Genomic DNA, 19,411 nt, shown 5'->3' with positions numbered 1-19,411 from the left:
TACTTCGTGTCGTCGAGAACAATGTTCATTGAGTGACAAAAACGAATTGATTTTTTTAATTATTGTTTTCCGATGAAAAAACATAATTTTAAAAAAAATGATGAGACAAGACAACAGTATAATCATCGACTGTTTATTTTTTTTCCCTGTAAACATTTCCGATAACAATACAAGAATTATCAATGAGTTAATATTTGATGTAGACTATTTGATGTCGACTACAGATGTCCTCTATTTCATCACAGGTATTTGATACATCAACTAAAGCATCCAGACAGAATGTGTATTTTAAAACAGTAGTGTAGACAAATAGGGGATTAACCATATTACATGCATACAAACGTTGAATACACACACAAAAAGACTATACACGAGGGGTTTTATCCGCCTCAGGTCCCCCAAAGAATAAAGAAGCAAAATTGCATTTCGTATTTTTCTTTTAGCAAAATGTGGAGGAGGGGGCAAGCTGTATCTCCCCGTTTTGCAGTTACTCTTGTATCAACTAAAATATTCAGTGTTTGGTTTGAAGGCCCCAGTTAGAGTTTTTAACTCGACACACTTGATGTGAAATGAACATCAACTTTGTGACACGAATAGGTGCGAGGACAACATACATGATGTTCTAGATTTAATACAGTTGTTGTTAGGTATTGGCTAGAAGTTCTAATAATTGACTCACATGACTCCATTTTTGTATGAGGAGTCAACGTCAAAAGTAGCAAGGTTAAGGATGTACTCTACATCGCCATTTAAAACATGGATGGAAATGTAAATATCAGCAATATCTATCTAATCATTTAAAAAAATTCTCGCCTAGCTGAGTAGCTCAGTAGGTTAGCATGCCGACTGCTGAACTGTGGATCGCCTGTTCGTGGACAATTTGCTTTCAACTAAAATTGCAATTTTTGACTAGATAAAGTAAATTTGAAAGTTTTCAATTTCAAAATATTGTTGTTGTACATATTCTCCACTTTTCATCATCATAAAATTTCTCTGTGTAGCATAACCTCCTTAATTTAAAGATGAATTAATCACAAAGCAGAAAGTTCAATATGAAGAAAAAATTTTCCTCTTATCAAAACTGCCATTATTGGTTACGAGGTATTTTAATCCACTATCATTTGATGTCATAACAAGTTATCAATATGAAACATTTTGTTTATCTAAACATGTGCTATCAGAGTTATGACTTAATTTTAGAAGTAGTTGTCAGATGTACTTAAAAAAAATTTATCAGCATACAGCTGATGCATATATCATTAAAAATAATTGTTACAAGTATCATTTAGAAAATATCTTGCATCAAAAGGAGTCGCAAAGGTTACCATCTAGCGTCTTATTGAAGGTGCATGGGGTAATGAAAAAACAGGTGCGTGCTCAGAACAGGGATTTAAAAGTTAACAATATCATGAAATAGAAATCTAATTTATCGAACCAATAAATAGGCGTGCTGTTTATCAATTTTGTTGCACGCAATCGAACTCTCTTGTCTCTTACCTTAGCTTAAAGTTTGATAAACAGATTTAATTGAACTGACACATTTCCATTATCAAGATGCATACAAAGGTGCCTTCTCTTCAGGGTGTATAATATTAGATAACAGGTTAACAATTACGAAATCAGAGAAACAGTTCTAGAAGGATCGGATGGGTGTACTGAGTTCTCGTGTACTTTTGCTATTACAAGGACTGGTTCACGATTTCCCCCAGAACTTTGTTTTTCACTTTTAATGATCAAAATCTACTGTTAATGTGTTTAAAAGGTTTCACAAGAAAGAAGGAAAAAACAAGGTTATACATTATGACAGAAGCTCTTTATAAAACGGTTATTATTTGTTGTGTAAACAAAGATCGAGGAATGTTATTGTTTACAAAGTTTGGAATATTTGGGGTTATCGATCCGAGATTATCATATATATGTATATCACATTTTTTCGGTAAAACGTGCCATTCAAAAGTTAAATTTGTGCCTGTGCAAGATTAGAATATTTCAAATTACAAAACTAACATGTCACTAGTTTGTTTGTAAATATAAACAAGACTCCATAAACAAGACTCCAGTCTTGTTTACAAAACACGGAGTTCAGGCTGAAATATTGCTCATATCCTTGCATTAGAATGTCCACGTTTTTGGTTGTGAACTTTAAATGAGTGATATTTTTAATGTTAAACATAACTTGAATATATATATATATATATATATATATATATATATATATATATATATATATATATATATATTCAGGTAATTCCACCCCTCTGGTTATAGGTTCAATCTTATATTTGATTGTTGATTCTTTAAATAATATATCTTCGTTACAAATAAAAATGATAAAATAATTATGTTGCGGTATTGATAAATTTTTTATCACTTAGCACACATGCATCTGTTATCAACGTCAGAAAATTGCAATTTTTCTTAAAAATAGCATAACCAAAATTTCACAAAAACTTCACCTGTTAAAACGATATAATAGTATTTATAATAATTTCTTGGCACTGTTTCTTATAATAAGATATACAAAATGTTTGTGAAAAATAAAGGAAATTTATCGCATAATGGACTAGATAAATAATTCCATGAAAACAGAGTTATTGTCTTTGGATTCAATATTTTGAAATATATAATTGATTATTCGTATATATAACTTAGACTTTTGAAATACTTTATGGTTTGCAAGATTTTTTTTTTTACAATAACCATGTATTGAAAAAGATTCCAACAAAATTTATGTTCCTGTCAAGCATAAATCTTATTAAATCATTGACTTTGCGAAATCTTATGACCTCACAGGAGAGTGGAACTACGTTAAAGTGACGACTGCCTTTCAATCATCACTACTGAATGGAACAAATTGCAACATCAAGCGTTTATAGCTCAGCTCAACTGATTTAAGGGGCGAGATCAAACGATCGATGTCGGATAAAAATCTAAATTCTAATACTGTAGTAGTTAGGGAGGGGATGTGTGAAGAACTCCCGTTCAAGATTCTGTCATACGATTTATTGATTATCGAATAGGCCTATTATTTAACGTCCCTCATATGGGGACGTCACCGTTGCCGGTGAAGGACTGTAAAATTTTGGCCTATGCTCGGTGCTTATGGCCTTTGAGCAGAGGGGGATCTTTATCGTACCACACCTGCTGTGACACGGGGCCTCGGTTTTTGCGGTCTCATCCGAAGGACCGCCCCATTTGGTTCATTTCTTACGATAAGCAAGGGGTACTGGGGACCTATTCTAACCCGGATCACCACGGGATCTGTCATACGACATCGATTACACTTTAGCGGAAAAAGACAAGTGACTGTTTAAAACCACATAATGATATTTTGATATACACTTTTACTTGCGATTAAACAGTAGAAAAGTATACATAGTGTTATTTATACTCGTACGTTTTTATCCCGTGGGGATCCGGGTTAGAATAGATCCTCAGTACCCCTTGCTTGTCGTAAGAGGCGACTAAATGGGACAGTCCTTCGGATGAGACCGTAAAAACCGAGGTCCCGTGTCACAGCAGGTGTGGCACGATAAAGATCCTTCCCTGCTCAAAGGCCGTAAGCGCCGAGCATTTTCCAGCCCTTCAGCGGCAGTGGTGACATCTCCATATGAGTTAAAGATTCTCGAGGGGGACGTTAAACAACATAGAATCAATCAATGGTGCATTTTTACTTGTTGATTGACTAGTTTCAACATTCATCATATTTGGTTTTAAGGGGAGGGGTCTTGTTGAAAACTATAAGAATTTAGGTTTTTGTCTGACATTGAACATTTGATTTCGTTCCTAAGATATATATGTATATATATATATACATCCAACATATATGGACTTCCTTATAAATATGCCGCAAACTGCAGCGCTTCACGTCGGTGCAACATTTGATAGTGACCACGTTGTAAATCGATCCCAAGGGCCAATTTTTAACAGATGTTTGATAAATTTTCAATGTTGAAAATTGACCCAGACCGTTGATTAACTACCTTCACAGTCGTGAAATTTTGACACTTTAGAGATGATTTCTGGTGGGGGCCAAATTTGAATATTGAAAAATGACCCTCAATGTACAAAATGTTTTCTGTAGAATCCGGGTATCCGCATCTCGGACAAGTAGTAGGGGTCATATTTCAACAATGAAAAATGACCCCAAATACATAAAATGTTAATGTGCAATCCATATCTCAGTCAGGTAGAAGGGGGTCATATTTCAATATTGAAAATCAACTCAAAATATGCCAAACGTTTTCTGTACAGTCTATATCTCGGTTATAACTGGGGTCATATTTCAACATCAACAAATGACTTCAAATATACAAAATGTTTCTTTACATTATGTGTGTAACGTTACAAAGTGACCCCATTACTGATCAAAATTTAAACGCTGATCACATTTTAACGACTGTTTTTGATCCGAATTTAACGTAAAATTTTGATAGGGGTAATCTTTTAACGTTAAGAAATTACCCATGAGCAGGTTTTCAACGGGGTCACTATTCATTGTTATACCTATATAAATTACTTTCTATTTTAAATCAATACAATAAAAAGTCAAATAATTCAAATGTTCTCACAGTTAAAATGTTGACCGCCCCCCCCCCCTTTTTTTTATGTTGGATTCCCGTGGGGATCCGGGTTAGAATTGGTCCTCAGTACCCCCTAGCTTGTCGTAAGAGAATACAAAATGGGGCGGTCCTTCGGATGAGACCGCAAAAACCAAGGCCCTGTGTCACAGTAGGTGTGGCACGGTAAAGACCTCTCCCTGCTTAAAGGCTGTAAGCGCCGAGCATAGGCCTAAATTTTACAGCCCTTCACCAGCAATGGTGATGTCCTCATATGAGTGAAATATTCTCGAGCGGGACGGTAAACAGTATACAATCGATGTTGGACTGCTAAGTCAACATCGAATGGACTTTTGACCTATGACGTCACGCCTCATTTGCGACAATACGACCAATTCGTGGACCCTTCTAGAGAGTAATGTAAATGTCAACATCCGTCTGCAACAAGAGTTTGTATTGGACAGGTTCAGCATCACGTGCACCTGTTGAGTTTAGCGACTTCTTGTTCGACTTAAAAAATTTAGAAAATGTATTTGAAAACAAAACTAAATCGCAGGAGAAACAGGAATTCCAATCATGTTCCAGTGTTGCATCGTTGTTTACAAATATTTCAATTAACCAAGTTACATTCAAGATAACCCAATTCTGTGATATTAATTGTTTAAACAATCCAAAAACTGTTATTTTCCTGAAAATTTATTTACATGTTAAATAATTTTGTTACTGATTGTATGAATAATAGATATATTTATATAACATTAGCTACCGTTTGATTACATATAATGAGAGAAGGTACATGTACATAACAAAACATTTGTCGACTGAGTTTTCGGTCAACATGTGTTATAATGGACCCTTGAACCAAACGGTTGCCTTCGGCCTCAGGTAATAGTTTGGTCCTCAGGTCCTGCATAACACGTCGACCGAAAACTCGGGACAACAAATGTATTATTTCACACCGACATAAATTGTTATTGATCACATTTAACCGAACTGGACACAGTGCATTACTGCTTGAAGGTAATTCAACTTTGTGTAAATGACGGACACAGTCTATTCCAAGAGTGATCGAGTGGAAGAGTGCGCATGCTGTACATAGCAGTGTACATGTAGGTGCTTTATCCTACTGCGAGAGGGAGAGTATGGTTAGATTGTGTTGTATTTTTTCTACAAGAACACAGACGAGCATTCATTTAATTACGTGGAGGACACGGTACATGAACAGTATATTTGTACAAAGCAAAAGCCAACAGGACTATGACGTCATCATAATGAGAGGTAGGAAGGTGACAATGAACGTGGTATGAACTCAGAAACAATGGTAGTACCACTATCTGCAGAAAACATGCGCATAGTAAATTAGAAAAATACACGGTATAAATAGAGTTGGTATATTTTGCAGGATTTCATTGGCCTGAACGTCACAAAACAAAAGTCAACAGAACTATGACGTCATAATGATAGGCAAGTGGGCGACAATGAATATGGTATAAATTAGTGAAATAGTGGCAGTTGCCACTATTCGTAGAAAATTACATTATCAATGATCAGTGGCAGCTACAGTAGCTCAGTTCAAAACATAATCTCTGATATGTTGAAGTCAAAGGAGTAAAACTTGTTTTTCTCATATTGGATTTTCTAAAAACAACATTAAAACAATAAATCAGTTTGTTATTTGCAACGGGCTTTGCTTGTTTACTTATCTGTACTGACCTACCAAAACCAAACTACTGCTTCAGGAAGTATCATATTACATGTATCTGCCAAGTTCCCAACTTCAACAAACTATACCGGTATTCTCTTCTGCAAACCAATATACTGTTTACAATTGATAAGACTCGACAAATTCGAAATATATTAATAGTGACTTGTTGACTTAAATAAGTCTAGGACTCCTAAATATCTTAGAATGTTTACATTCAAGCGTGACATAAAACGGAATTGCACATTGAAAATAAAAAGAGATATTTTATCTTCCTGAAATTGATTTTACATCTATCATTATCCTGAAAGATATGGGGCGGATCAAGCAATAAACACAATGTGGAATCTGGATACAGGTTTATAAGTATCGGTAAGATATCCATATTATATCATATTATCCAATAGAGATTGTCATATCTGTTCATATATCACAAAGCGGAGACATAACGACTGTGTAAGCAACATTTGAATAAGCACTTAGCCCAGGTAAACGTGTTACAACAATAGTGTACACAGATTGCTGTGGCTGAACGGGTAGAGCGTTCGCTTTATCACCAGAGACTTTTGGGTTCGAGTGTCACTCGTACCATGGTTACGTTGAAACTAAAAATGGGTAGTGACTGCTCCTTAGCCACATGTTCGGCATTTAGAAGTGAGAGGTGCGGGTACTTCGACAGACACCTAATATAAGTGAGAAAAATAGAATTCAAGTGAATTAGGGGTGTTTGAGATATATAGAATGTATGTGATTGGTGATGCTTAAGGTGTATATCTTTTAAAGTCATATAGATTGGTGATGCTTGAGGTAGAATTATTTTTATTTCTGTGTTAACAAAGATTTACGTTTTTGCATATGCGTTGAGAACTACACTCCTGTCAAAATCTGTAGCATTTCATGTGTGCCTCTGAAAAGGAATTTCCTCATTTATAGCTTTTTTTAACAGATTTTAAAAGTTCAAATTGCCTAAACAGTACTTGAAAGACATTCAGCTACTGTTACAACACATTTTCATGTTGTAACATACCAATTCACAATATGACAAGTTTTTATTTCACCAGCATTAATACATAATTCACAATATGTCAACAAGTTTTTCTTGTGGATTTATTAGAATAGGCGGGGACCAATTTTCGTGAGTTTTACAGATTTTACTGTTTCGTTGGGGTGTAATTTCGTGAATTTGGTTTCAGGGTATCAATTTTGTATTTCATTGTGGAATGAAAATTCTGGGATTGGGATACCTATTGTGTATTTCATTGTGGGTTGAATATCATGGGATAGGGGTACCTATTGTGGTCGTGAGATAGGGATACCTATTGTGGTTGTGGGATAGAATTATCTATTGAAGTCGTAAGATAGGGATATCTAATGTGGTCGTAAGATAGGGATATCTATTGTGGTCATGGGGTAGGGATATCTATTGTGGTTGTGGGATAGAGGATATCTATTGTGGTCGTGAGATTGGGGTACCTATTGTGGTCGGGAGATATGGGGTACCTATTGTGGTCGTGAGATTGGGGTACCTATTGTGGTCGTGAGATAGGGGTATCTATTGTGGTCGTGAGACAGGGATTTCCATTGTGATCGTGAGATAGGAATATCTAATGTGGTTGTGAGATAAGGGTATCTATTGTGGTTGTGGGATAGAATTATCTATTGGGGTCGTGATATAGGGATATCTATTGTGGTCGTGAGATAGGGATATCTATTGTGGTCGTGAGATAGGGGTATCTATTGTGGTCGTGAGATAGGTGTACCTATTGTGGTCATGAGATAGGAATATCTATTGTGGTCGTGATATAGGGGTACCTATTGTGGTTGTGAGATAGGGATATCTAATGTGGTCGTGAGATAGGGATATCTATTGTGGTCGTGAGATAGGGATATCTATTGTGGTCGTGAGATAGGGGTACCTATTGTGGTCGTGAGATAGGGGTACCTATTGTAGTCGTGAGATAGGGATATCTATTGTGGTCGTGAGATAGGTGTATATATTGTGGTCGTGAGATAGGAATATCTATTGTGGTTGTGGGATAGAAGTATCTATTATGGTCACTTCCTGAACCCTAGGGGTAGTTTGAACAAATGTCAATCGTCGTGAAACTGCATGTTTCCATTTTAATTTTTTTTAATACAGCCTGTTCTTAATTAAAAAACACTCAAATTTAAAGATTTTCTTTTAATATAACATTTGAAGTTTTGATAATATCAGAAATAAAACCACAGAATTTTTGCTATTTTGCCATCATTTTCCCTGAAGAAAAAAAGAAGAGATAATTTCAAATACATACCGATTGACGCGTTGTACAAAATATAAACTACTGTAAACTTTATATGTTGATTTCTCCTGTTGTCGTCTTAGTGGTTTGATATAAATTATTTATGAAATGGGTTAAGTTTGTTGCATCAAAGGTTTATTGGAGATTGTATACGGTAAAGTCATGTGCAATGGTGAATGTCTCCTACAGAGGATAATGTTCTTTGATACTTCCTTTTCTTGAGTTTCAAATCGAAAAATAGACAGAACAGGCGAATTTCCATGCGAAGTTGTTTTTTCTTCTTTCCATTGCATCGAGAATAAATGAAATCAAACTTTCAAATTAAGGAAAATGTCCTTTAAGTGTAAACATACTAGAGGGTCCCTTGCCCGTGTAATAGTCGAAGCTTCAAGCTTAGACATCCCGATGTGTGATGCATTTGACAGAAGTAAACAGGAGTTATTTCCCTTATATCGGTAAAGCAGTTGGAACACATCGGCCATTTTCATTTTCTAGCATGAGAGGTGACAAGAGTAAAGGGTGACAAGATATTGAACGACTCCAGGAATGGACATTCAAATATTCTTTTCGACAAGCATTTCATATGTTAGCCATAGCCGAGAATGCTGATCGCACCTTATTAAAGTTTTCTTCTTAGATCCGCGCCGTAAACTGTCTGAAAGTTTTCAAGAATGCTGATCGCACCTAATTAAAATCAGACTTCTTAGATCCGCGCCGTAAACTCACACAAAATTGACTTTTGTGACACAAAATTGAATTTTGTGTTAAATTTTTACTTTTCTTAACAAAACTCAATTGTTTCCACACAAAACAGATTCGAATACAAAATCTCGAAATCAACATTTTGTGTACAAATTCAATCTAATTTACAAATAAGGTAACAAGAATCAAATTTGTATGTAAATAAGTATATATTTGCATGCCTAATACGCAAGTTCCGAGTTACCTAAAAGTTATTTCCCTTTGTCGAACTCTTTCGCATTTTATGACGTATGGTGGGTACACAATGTATACATGATATCGTAGACTGGCACTGTTCATAACGATTACCTACGATTAATGTAATGAAAGCGTAACTTTTGTTTATATCAATCACTGGTATGCATATTCTGGCCATATCAAGCATAATTTGTTTGAATAAGATCATTAAATTGGCTATTAAATCATTATTCGTTTCCTCTTCTACATGAGTGACCCTTTTATCAAAGAAAGATGGCAATTAACAATATTTGTTTGAGCCATTTTGTTATCCAATATTCATAAACTCACTAAAGTTGCCTTTCCCCTGAGATAGGATGGTCTCAGAAACTCTGGATATCATCTTTTAAGAAATAATACAACGATAGTAATTAGCAAATGTACCCACTGTCATCATATTTTACGTCATAATTTACGAAAGAGTTCGATAAAGGGAAATAACTGTTGGGGAACTCGGAACTTCCGTATTGACAAAAATAAATTTTGTCAAGACAAAATTGATTTTTGTTCACTGAAAGATAATTTAGTATATAACAAAACTGATTTTTGTCATTATAAAAATGACGTAATCACAAAGCAAGTATGCATAACATACTATTGGAAGACAAAAATGATTTTGTTATGTACGAATTTTTGTGAACACAGAATTGATTTTGATTGCCAAAAGATCACGTCCCAATTGGCGCCCCGTACATGGTTCTATAAATACAGAGTAAATTTGATGTGATTTAGCTTACACATTGTTTTAATTAAAGTGCGGCATTTCCAAAACGGTTGGTCAATTTAAAAATATACTCATTTAGTATATTCTGAATGAAAGGATAGATATCGCATTTATTAATTATCAATTTAATTCATGCACTCGCTATCCTTAGCGAAAAAATGTCCGTGAGGGAAACGCTGTCTGACATATTCTTTCTTCTCACCTATGTCGTAGCGTTGTTGATGGACAAAGCATGATATTAGATATCGATAGGACAATAATTTTACATGCTTCCAAGAGTGTTGATTGTTTTTGTCCAGACTTCATAGTAGAAAATCTTTACGTTTGCAACCTCCGACAGTTTAGGGTATTTTGAATCCAATGAGTACTAAAGTATCTATAGTATTTATTACTGTGTATCTACATAAAACATGGGTCCCGAGGACTTAACTGTTCTGCCTGCTGTCGGTCTCAAAGCTTCACGTAGGTCTTGTTGTATGTCTGGCATGTACCATAACCGCGGGAAATCTCTTCGTGCTGCCGGATGTTAATCCTCTGCAATCCGGGGATAAACAAGTACTGGGGAAGACTCCCCAGATACTACCCCCCCCCCCCCCCCCCGTTTCCTCTGAAGGACGGAGAAACGGGTCCAACCAATGGTCAAGGTGGGCGCGACACGCCCCCTCGGATGAACTATCCGAGGACGCCGGAAAGGGTTCCGGCAGGAAAGGTCCGGGTAAATGCCCCGGAGAAAACTGACTGGGACTAATCTAATCCCAACCGGTGTTGGCCAGGGCGAGCCCTGGGTCGCACATCCATCACTGAAAAGGATCTACAGATTCTCCCACCAGCTCTAAATACAGGTGGGGGCCAAGGCAACCTGATGCCTCTGAACTGTCGGACTTGGGTCCTGAATGAGTCATGTCCCACAAGATCCGTCTCGAAGTCAAACTCAGCCCCTTGAGTCCAATCTGGGAACCCGAGAAGTTCTCGGGAGACATAGTTCCATGACGCCTCGCTAACAGGGCCATTGTAACCATCCTGAACACCTTCACTGGGCGCACAATGAGTAAGGCCAACAGCTGAAGCTTCAACCACACTAATTTCCTCAGCAATGTTGGTCGGCTCAAGGGGGAAATCTCCCCCACCATCCAATATGGCCTCCTTGGAAGTTGACCAAGTTCCAGGGCAAGCTAAGGGGGCAATATTAACTCTTGCTGTAAATGTGCTGAGCTTAGTCCCTGCCTCAGTGTGGGGGTCCACACTGTTCACATTCTCAACGACCAAGTCAGGTGCCAGCACCCATGGTTCGGCCTCCAAGGCTGATCCGATCGCACTTCCTCCGGAGATAGACACTTCCTGAGGCATTGACAATGCTGGTCACCAACGTTCTCTCCCTAGCATAAGTGTGTGGCACCGATAATACGTCCGAGGTCTGCTTGATCTGAGGGCTAACAACAAAGTCTTCCAACTCCTTATCCAAACGACAAGGACATAGGACGACTGAAGCAGCTGGGACCCGGATAGACTTCGTTACTGAAACCTGGGCCTGCTGTCCCCCTCCTGGGCGTTGGGACGTCATAGGGACCTTCTCCTTTCCCAAGGTCATGATGCCATGCTCCAGGTCTAAATGAGCCTTCTGCTGATGGAGAAACTCCATACCTAGCAGCATTTGGTCCTGCAGGGGGGCCACATACAGGTCGACATTATGTTCTGTGTCTCCAAGGCGAACTGCCACAAGGCCAATGATGAAGCCCCTTATCCTGGCATTTTCCCCTGCCTGGACCAAGGTCACATGCTGCTTGATGGGAGGCTTGTGGTCGAGCTCCTCGTAGACCCGGGTGGACAACACACTCCCCTTCGCCCCAGTGTCTACCACTGCCTGTAGCCTTACTCTCTGGACTACCATTTGGACCATGAATCCGGTGGTTGGGCGTATCTATCCTATTGGCACAGGCGAGTCTTCGTGGGATTCTCCCGCATGCCGGAATGGCATATCCGCAGTCCTGTTCTCCGCTTGGCCATTGACCACCCCCAGCCCACATTCCTCCTTGGGTTGAACCTGAGCCCTAACTGGCTCCGGGCACTCGCTAGGCTCGGACGCGGGGTCCGCGCCTACCTGCTCCTCCTGAATGGGCGAGGGCTCCAGACCCGGCAAGTCCTCCGAATCCTCCGGAAAATCCTCCCCATCCCCCTGGTTCTCTGCCCCCAAACCGGGCAGTTCCGGCACCACGATATCCTCAGGGAGCCTGAATTCCGACAACATATCCCTGGGAGAGGGCTCGTATTTGTCCTCATCCCACCCTATGACCCAGTCGTCAGATTCCTCCTCGGGTGCCTCCCTGAACCGCACTTGGAGCGTGCCCTTCCTGGAGCGGCGCATGCAGGAGAGCGCCTGCCTGTGTCCTCCTACAAACTGACTTGTCCCCGTGCGAACCTCGTACGGCCCTGGCCTAGCTGGGGAACACTCTGGAGTTAACATCCTCACTTCCCGCTGCGTAGGCCCTCCACTACTAAACTGTAGCTGACGGGTCTTGGCTCCCCGCCCCCTTGGTTCTGATGAACACGGTTGTGCGTCTTGACCGTCCCTAGGCTTCACCTTGGTCCCCTGGCCCTGGTTCGCCTCAGTTTTCCCCGCCTTTCCGGGCATTCCCGCTTAAAATGTCCCATGGCCCCACATTTGAAGCAGACTGCTGGCTTTCGGTTGCCGTTCGATGATGGCGATGAAGGTCTCCGAGAGAGGGTCCGCCCTCGGATTTCCTTCTCCAACTCCTCAAGGCGCTGGCGCATTTCCTTGATCTCCTTGTCAGGATTGGGAGCTTCAACCTGAGCTACCTGCCTCACATCCCTCATGGGCTTGGATGATTTCATCTGCCGTGAATGCTGATAGTACTGCATTCGGTCGACTGCTTCCTCAACTGTCTTGGGCTGGCCGTCCAGGGCATTAAGTCCTGCGTCCCTGTCCTCAGCACCATAGCACAGCCGTGGGATGGCATAGACATGTACATCCAGCACAGCCGGGAAAGCCTGGGTGGCTAGGGTAAGCACCCTGTCAGCCCAATGTCGCAATGACTCGCCCACATCCTGTGATGCTGACTGAAATTTCAATTGATGCGTGATACCTGGTGCAGATGACCCAAAACGTTTCTCAAACCGCCCAATGATGTCAGCCAAAGAGAGACCGCGGTCTGTTTCCATCAACAGGGTGTAGTAGTCACTGGCTGTCCCCTCCAAGGAGAAGCATAACTGGTCGTGTTGTTCCATCTCAGTCCACTGTTGGCTGCGGGCCAGGCGAATGAACTTGTGCAGGAAGGACTTCCAGCTAGAATTTCCATCGTACCGCAAATCCTTGTACTGGGGTGGGTTTCGACTGCTCCCCTCTACAAGAGTACTGGGGGACCTGGTACGTGGTGCGAGACGCTGGAGCTAGTCCCTGGGCAGAATGCCCAGAGAATGGTGTGTGTCGTTTTGGTTCACCTAACTGGGGTTGGATGTGCACTACGCTACCCCTCTCATCCCCCAACCCACAAGCCGTGGTGCCAGGGTAGGTGAAGGGCCCCTGCTGTTGATAAGGAGTCATCATGGTAGGGTAGGGCATAGGTATGCTAGCGTAACCGCCAGGAATGGGAGATACCAAAGGCTGGGTGTGGGGGGCATTCCCCCCAACCCAAGGGTCTTGAACATGGGATGGGTAGGCATGCGGGACTGGGGACCCTGTAAGCAGATCATAGCCCTGGCTGGGCTGTGGGGACTGGTAATTCCTGTAGGTAGTCCCTAGCTCCGAAAATGGGGCAACTGGGGAATATGGTCCAGGAGTGGGGTGCTGCAAGTGTGAACCCAAGCCCATCTGGGCCAAACCCTGACTAAGCTGGCCTAGGGCCTGATCACCAACCCATGAATGAGGGGGTGGGACTGACCTTGACACTGGAGTGTAGGAATGCAGAGTAGGGGTATGATATTCCGGGAGACTCCCAGAGCTGGGTACATGACCATCCCCCTTGACTGGAGTAGGCCTCACCGGGACATTAGGAATAACTGAGCTCCCACCAGGGGACAATAAATCCTCCTCCCACCTATCCCGATCGCTAAACCCTGGGGTGTCATGTCCAGACCCTCTCTTGGGCGAATCTAATCCCATTAAATTCCCCGGGAAGTCACACCTACATTGCATATCCCAATCTAAGCTATAGCCTTCATCAGAGCCAAACTGCGTGCCACTAAACCTGCCACCCTCCATAGAGAAAAACTGCGTGCCACTATGCCTGTCACCCTCTTTAGAACCAAACTGCGTGCCACTAAACCTGTCACCTTCTCTAGAGCCAAACTGCGTGCCACTAAGCCTGTCACCCTCTCTAGAGCCAAACTGTGTGCCACTAAGTCTGCCACCCTCTCTAGAACCAAACTGCGTGCCACTAAACCTGTCACCTTCTCTAGAGCAAAACTGCGTGTCAATAAACCGGTCGCCCTCTCTACAGCCAAACTGCGTGCCACTAAGCCTCACTCCTCCACCTGTGGCATCCCTTAAGCTACCTCCCTCAAACAGGAAGCCAAGAACAGCGTGAAATAACGTTTGCCACCGCCTGAGGATACCTGGGAGTACGCGGGTACATTCCGCGTGACCACATGTATGTCTGGGTGAGGGCGCAAGCCCAACCCAAGTAACGCCTCATCTATAGACATATCCATCTCACAAGTAAATAATCCTCAAAAAATGTATCAAAAATGCAGTCAAGTAATGTCTAAATTGATTCAGTAATTAATAAAAATCCCTGTTAATCACTAAAATCGAAATCTATTCCCGAGTAGAAAAAAGAAAAATCCAAATCTGACACTACCCGCCAATATGGCGACCTAACAACGTGACTGTGGAAAGCAAAAAAATATGTATATTTTAAAAAAAAATGCAATAACCCACCCAGGTAAGTCCGTGGCCTCGAGTTGGGCGCCAATAAAGTATCTATAGTATTTATTACTGTGTATCTACATAAAACATGGGTCCCGAGGACTTAACTGTTCTGCCTGCTGTCGGTCTAAGCTTCGGGTAGGTCTTGTTGTATGTCTGGCATGTACCATAACCGCGGGAAATCTCCTCGTGCTGCCGGATGTTGATCCTCTGCAATCCGGGGATAAACAAGTCGTACTGGGGAAGACTCCCCAGATACTACAGTACATAACTGCAGCCCTGTCGACGTGTGTGTGCTGCTGTGGTGTCAGATATTTAAGTCTCCCAAATGAAGTTTTTGCTTGAGTCTTCTTCTTCTTGAAGATCGCGCTTAAAACTGTCCGACACCGTTTTCCGTAACCTGTAATATCGGCTGAAATTCGGCTCGGCTGGATATTTGGACTGACGCCTTCACGGGATCTCGGTGCAGTCCTTCATATGATTATTCATGTCTGGTAATTTTAAACTTCGGTCGGTTCTTAGACTCGCAATTATTATGCACCCAGTTGATATTGCTGCTCACTTCAGATTGGCTATATGACAGTTAAACTAATTCTGTATCAATATCAATGCTGCATTACTTGCCGTCTAGGGATATAAATTCCATAATAAAAACTATCACTAAATTTTCCTTTCAAATGCTGACTTCCATGGCGCAATATTTTTTCTCCCGAAATTGGAGAGTTCCTATAATCTGTTTTTGTTTAAATAAGTGATATGCAGTAGGTATTGGATGTATATCAATAATTTGATAAAACAGCCAACTTTAGAAAAACCTCTCTACAACCGTACATCTGTATAAAAAAAAAAAATAAATAAATAAATAAAATTAAAAAACAATAATAATTTGCACAGTCATTAAAGCAGGATGGCGTCAACCAAAATTGGACATTTAATTACCCTTGGCTAGGGATTCTGACTCCAGGGCGGAGCCAAACTTGGTATATGGTATTTATGTATAAAACATTTAAATAACATCTTTAATGATACTAAATTGAAACTAAATGGATATTTCAAAGGAACTGGTAGCCCTCTACCGAAATTGTAAACTTCATGATTCCAGTGGTAGGGTTTTTGGTATAAGGTGGGGCCAAAATGGTCAGTAATTAAATGTTTTTCTTTTTCTTCTTCCTGTTAGTATTAGAATAGGTCCTCTACCCCTTGCTTGTCGTAAGAGACGACTAAATGGTCCTTCGGATGAGACCGCAAAAACCGAGGCCGGTGTGGCACGATAAAGATCCCTTCCTCCTCAAAGGCCGTTAAGCGCCGAGCATAGGCCTAAATTTTACAGCCCTTCACTCCATATGAGTGAAAAATTCTCGAGAGGGACGTTAAACAATATACAATCAATCAATCAATCTTCATGTTCGTGTAGGACCATCCTTGCAACACCTTCACGCTTTGATTAAACATGTCCTTCCGTAAGGCAGAGTCTTCTTATTTACATGGTTAAAATGTTTAGAAATTGGTAGAAAAAAGACAATGGCGGCTATGGCTGAAGTGGGTGGAAGGCCTGGATCCTCTCCCTGAAGGTCTTAAGCAATCCTGCCTCCTTGATGTCTGGAAGGACGTTCCACGGTCGGATGGTGGATGGGGAAAAAAATTCTGTAATAAGTAACCTTGAACCGTTATTGACATCCTCTTGTAGCGGCCCTGAGATGTTTGAAGATGGGGTGACTGGTTAATCAGAAAATGACAGACACGATGCATCATGGTGAGCTTGGCAGGTCTATCTCGCAGTTAACTCCCCCATCCAAGTTTGTGATTCATAGCAGTCTGTGGAGTTTGTAGCTACCGTTAACAAAACATGTTTTTCCTTGGCCGTACATTAGCCTGGATATGAGGGTTCCACATGATCTACTCTAGGTGCGGACGCATGAAGTTGTTGTATCTTGTAGCCTTCATGTTTTGAGGACATGATGACAGGGTGCGCCTAAGGAACACAGTGGTGTTGCTGGCCTTTCTTCAGATGGTGTTGCTGGCCTTTCTACAGATGGTGTTGCTGGCCTTTCTTCAGATGGTGTTGCTGGTCTTTCTACAGATGGTGTTGATGTGCTGGTTCCAGGAAAGATCGTCACTGATGGTAATGTCGAGGTACTTGGCACTCTTGGTGGTGCTGAATGCCTTGCTGTGGATGTAATGTCTATCATTTGAAAGATTTCTTCAATTTTACCGATTCTGAAACCTAAACGGATATCAAGGAAAAGCAGAAAGAGGTGTGTCAGATCGGCGCTCTCTGTAACTCTGGGTACGTACATATGTTCACTGTGTTATTCTGTGTTTCATCATTTGTGAAATACAAGAACACGTATCAAGTAATCATGGGGACAGCTGGGAGGAGAATTAAAAGTTAACGGTGAATACAGATAAGTCACATACAGACAGAGCCTACTCCAAAGTAAGCACCAAATTAACATTTCTAATAATTAACGATAGCTTTAGTTATTTCAAGATATTGTAACAGGTTGGGTTCTAACTATCCTCATAACGTAAGATCTTTACAGATGAAATGTTTATTTCCTTGACATCAAACAATGCATATGAATACACAAAACTGCGTTGGTCATTAAACAATGTCATCTTAGAATTACAAACAGTATATAATCATACTCTTTCACAGGGTCTTAAGAGTGTTGGATATAGCTCAAGGTTTCAAAAGAATAAAATTAGCATTGTACAGCAGAGGGGAATAACTCTTGCAAAGAGAAACTATATCTAGGTTTCAATAACCTTAGGTTATATTAAATCGAATTGTCAGAAAATAAAATGTCAGGATCCTGTAGTTGTCAGGATTCTACAATTGTCAAATCATATTAATAATAATAATTTGTTTGTTAAATAGTTTTTTATGCTGATTATGATCCCTTATCAACAAATTCATTATCTACTTAAGTCTCTCTCTCTCTCTCTCTCTCTCTCTCTCTCTCTCTCTCTCTCTTTTATTCTGACACAAATGTGCTCCCAAAAACTATCAATCTAAACTGAGCTTCTTTTCTCAGCAGCTAGGGACTAGATTTTCCTGACAGAGAAAAATTTCACATAGGCCTACAATAAAAACTGTCATCTTGCTACAAAACTAATATACAAGTAATATTAAATGACTCAATAAAAACCATTGAATAACGTGTTTGGTTAATTGATTCAAATAGATGCTGAATTCATGGCACTATATTTTGTAACCTCACTACCAATAAGGAAGAAAATATATCCTTGGGCATAAACAAACTATATCTAGTTCTAGGGACTACTGTAAGACTGAATCATAACTAAATATTATCTTTATATATCCTATATGAAACAACAACCCTTAGTAGCTATAATTTGTATAACTTTGAATTAATGCGCAAACTTCACTATTGATGATGTCATAATGACAGCGTCCATTTACTTAACTTTATGTGTGCCTTAGAAAACTGAGGACAGATCAAGCAGTCTATTGGTCATTTCACAAATAAATTTAAAAAAAACAACAACAAAAAACCAGAAAACAATCTCTGGACCAACGCAGTCAAAGAACAATAAAAACATGACAATTTAACAATGGCATTATAACTTTATACAACACACAGTAAATTAACAGTTTTCTTTTTAAATTGGAATTTCACCTTATGTTGTGCAAATATAAAGCATGAAATATATATTTTTGATTTTAAACTTAAATTTACTAACAAAGGAGTAGATGCCGTCAACATAAACAAAAAAATTTCGTCATAAAATGTTCAGTATCGTATTCCAGCATATTTTACATTCAAATCTACACCCAGTACTTCCTACAAATACATTTCTATTATTGCATCCAAACTTGTTAATTACAAACAAACTGTACCGTGCCTAGATATAGACCATCTTATACTTAATCCATCTTTTCCTTTTTTATAAACCACACTGAAATAGCAAGAAATAGAGTAGTAGGGTGGACACGATTTAGCGGATATGAAACCAGGGCAATTTTTTTTAAATGACAACTTTTGAAACGTAAATAAATCCGTAAATAGTGGTTATGTTTACTGATGCTTGATGGTGATCTTACAGAAGAAATAAGTTTGATAATTTTTGAGTTAGAAAAGTATCCCTGTTCTTTTCTATTAACCCGTGATTTTAATCTTGAATCAAAATAAAGTTCCAGAAACTCGTAGTGATGCAGTCGAACATCATCTGTCATTTTCCTCGTTTTCTAATATGCGACGGAAAAGGCCGAGGAGACCCGACTGCTGAATATTGCACAACTCCAGGAACGGACATTTA

The 19,411-nt window shown here is 40.0% G+C and overlaps 1 protein-coding gene across 1 annotated transcript; it reads right to left on the bottom strand.

Annotated features, from left to right (window-relative positions):
* Window positions 1-12,819: 12,819 nt before the first annotated feature.
* LOC130053844 (uncharacterized) lies at window positions 12,820-13,488 on the bottom strand. The gene has a single exon (XM_056161451.1). It carries the CDS (start codon window positions 13,486-13,488, stop codon window positions 12,820-12,822), a length of 669 nt encoding a protein of 222 aa, XP_056017426.1.
* Between the last annotated feature and the right edge of the window lie 5,923 nt (window positions 13,489-19,411).

This window comes from Ostrea edulis, chromosome 4 (genome assembly GCF_947568905.1).
Source record: "Ostrea edulis chromosome 4, xbOstEdul1.1, whole genome shotgun sequence".
NCBI classification, from domain to species: Eukaryota; Metazoa; Mollusca; class Bivalvia; order Ostreida; family Ostreidae; genus Ostrea; species Ostrea edulis.
Note: the sequence above shows the minus strand (reverse complement) of the source record. Positions and strands in the feature narration are given on the sequence as shown.

Coding starts and splice junctions, on each gene's coding strand:
- LOC130053844 (XM_056161451.1), bottom strand. CDS start 13,488: ATGGAACAACACGACCAGTTATGCTTCTCCTTGGAGGGGACAGCCAGT.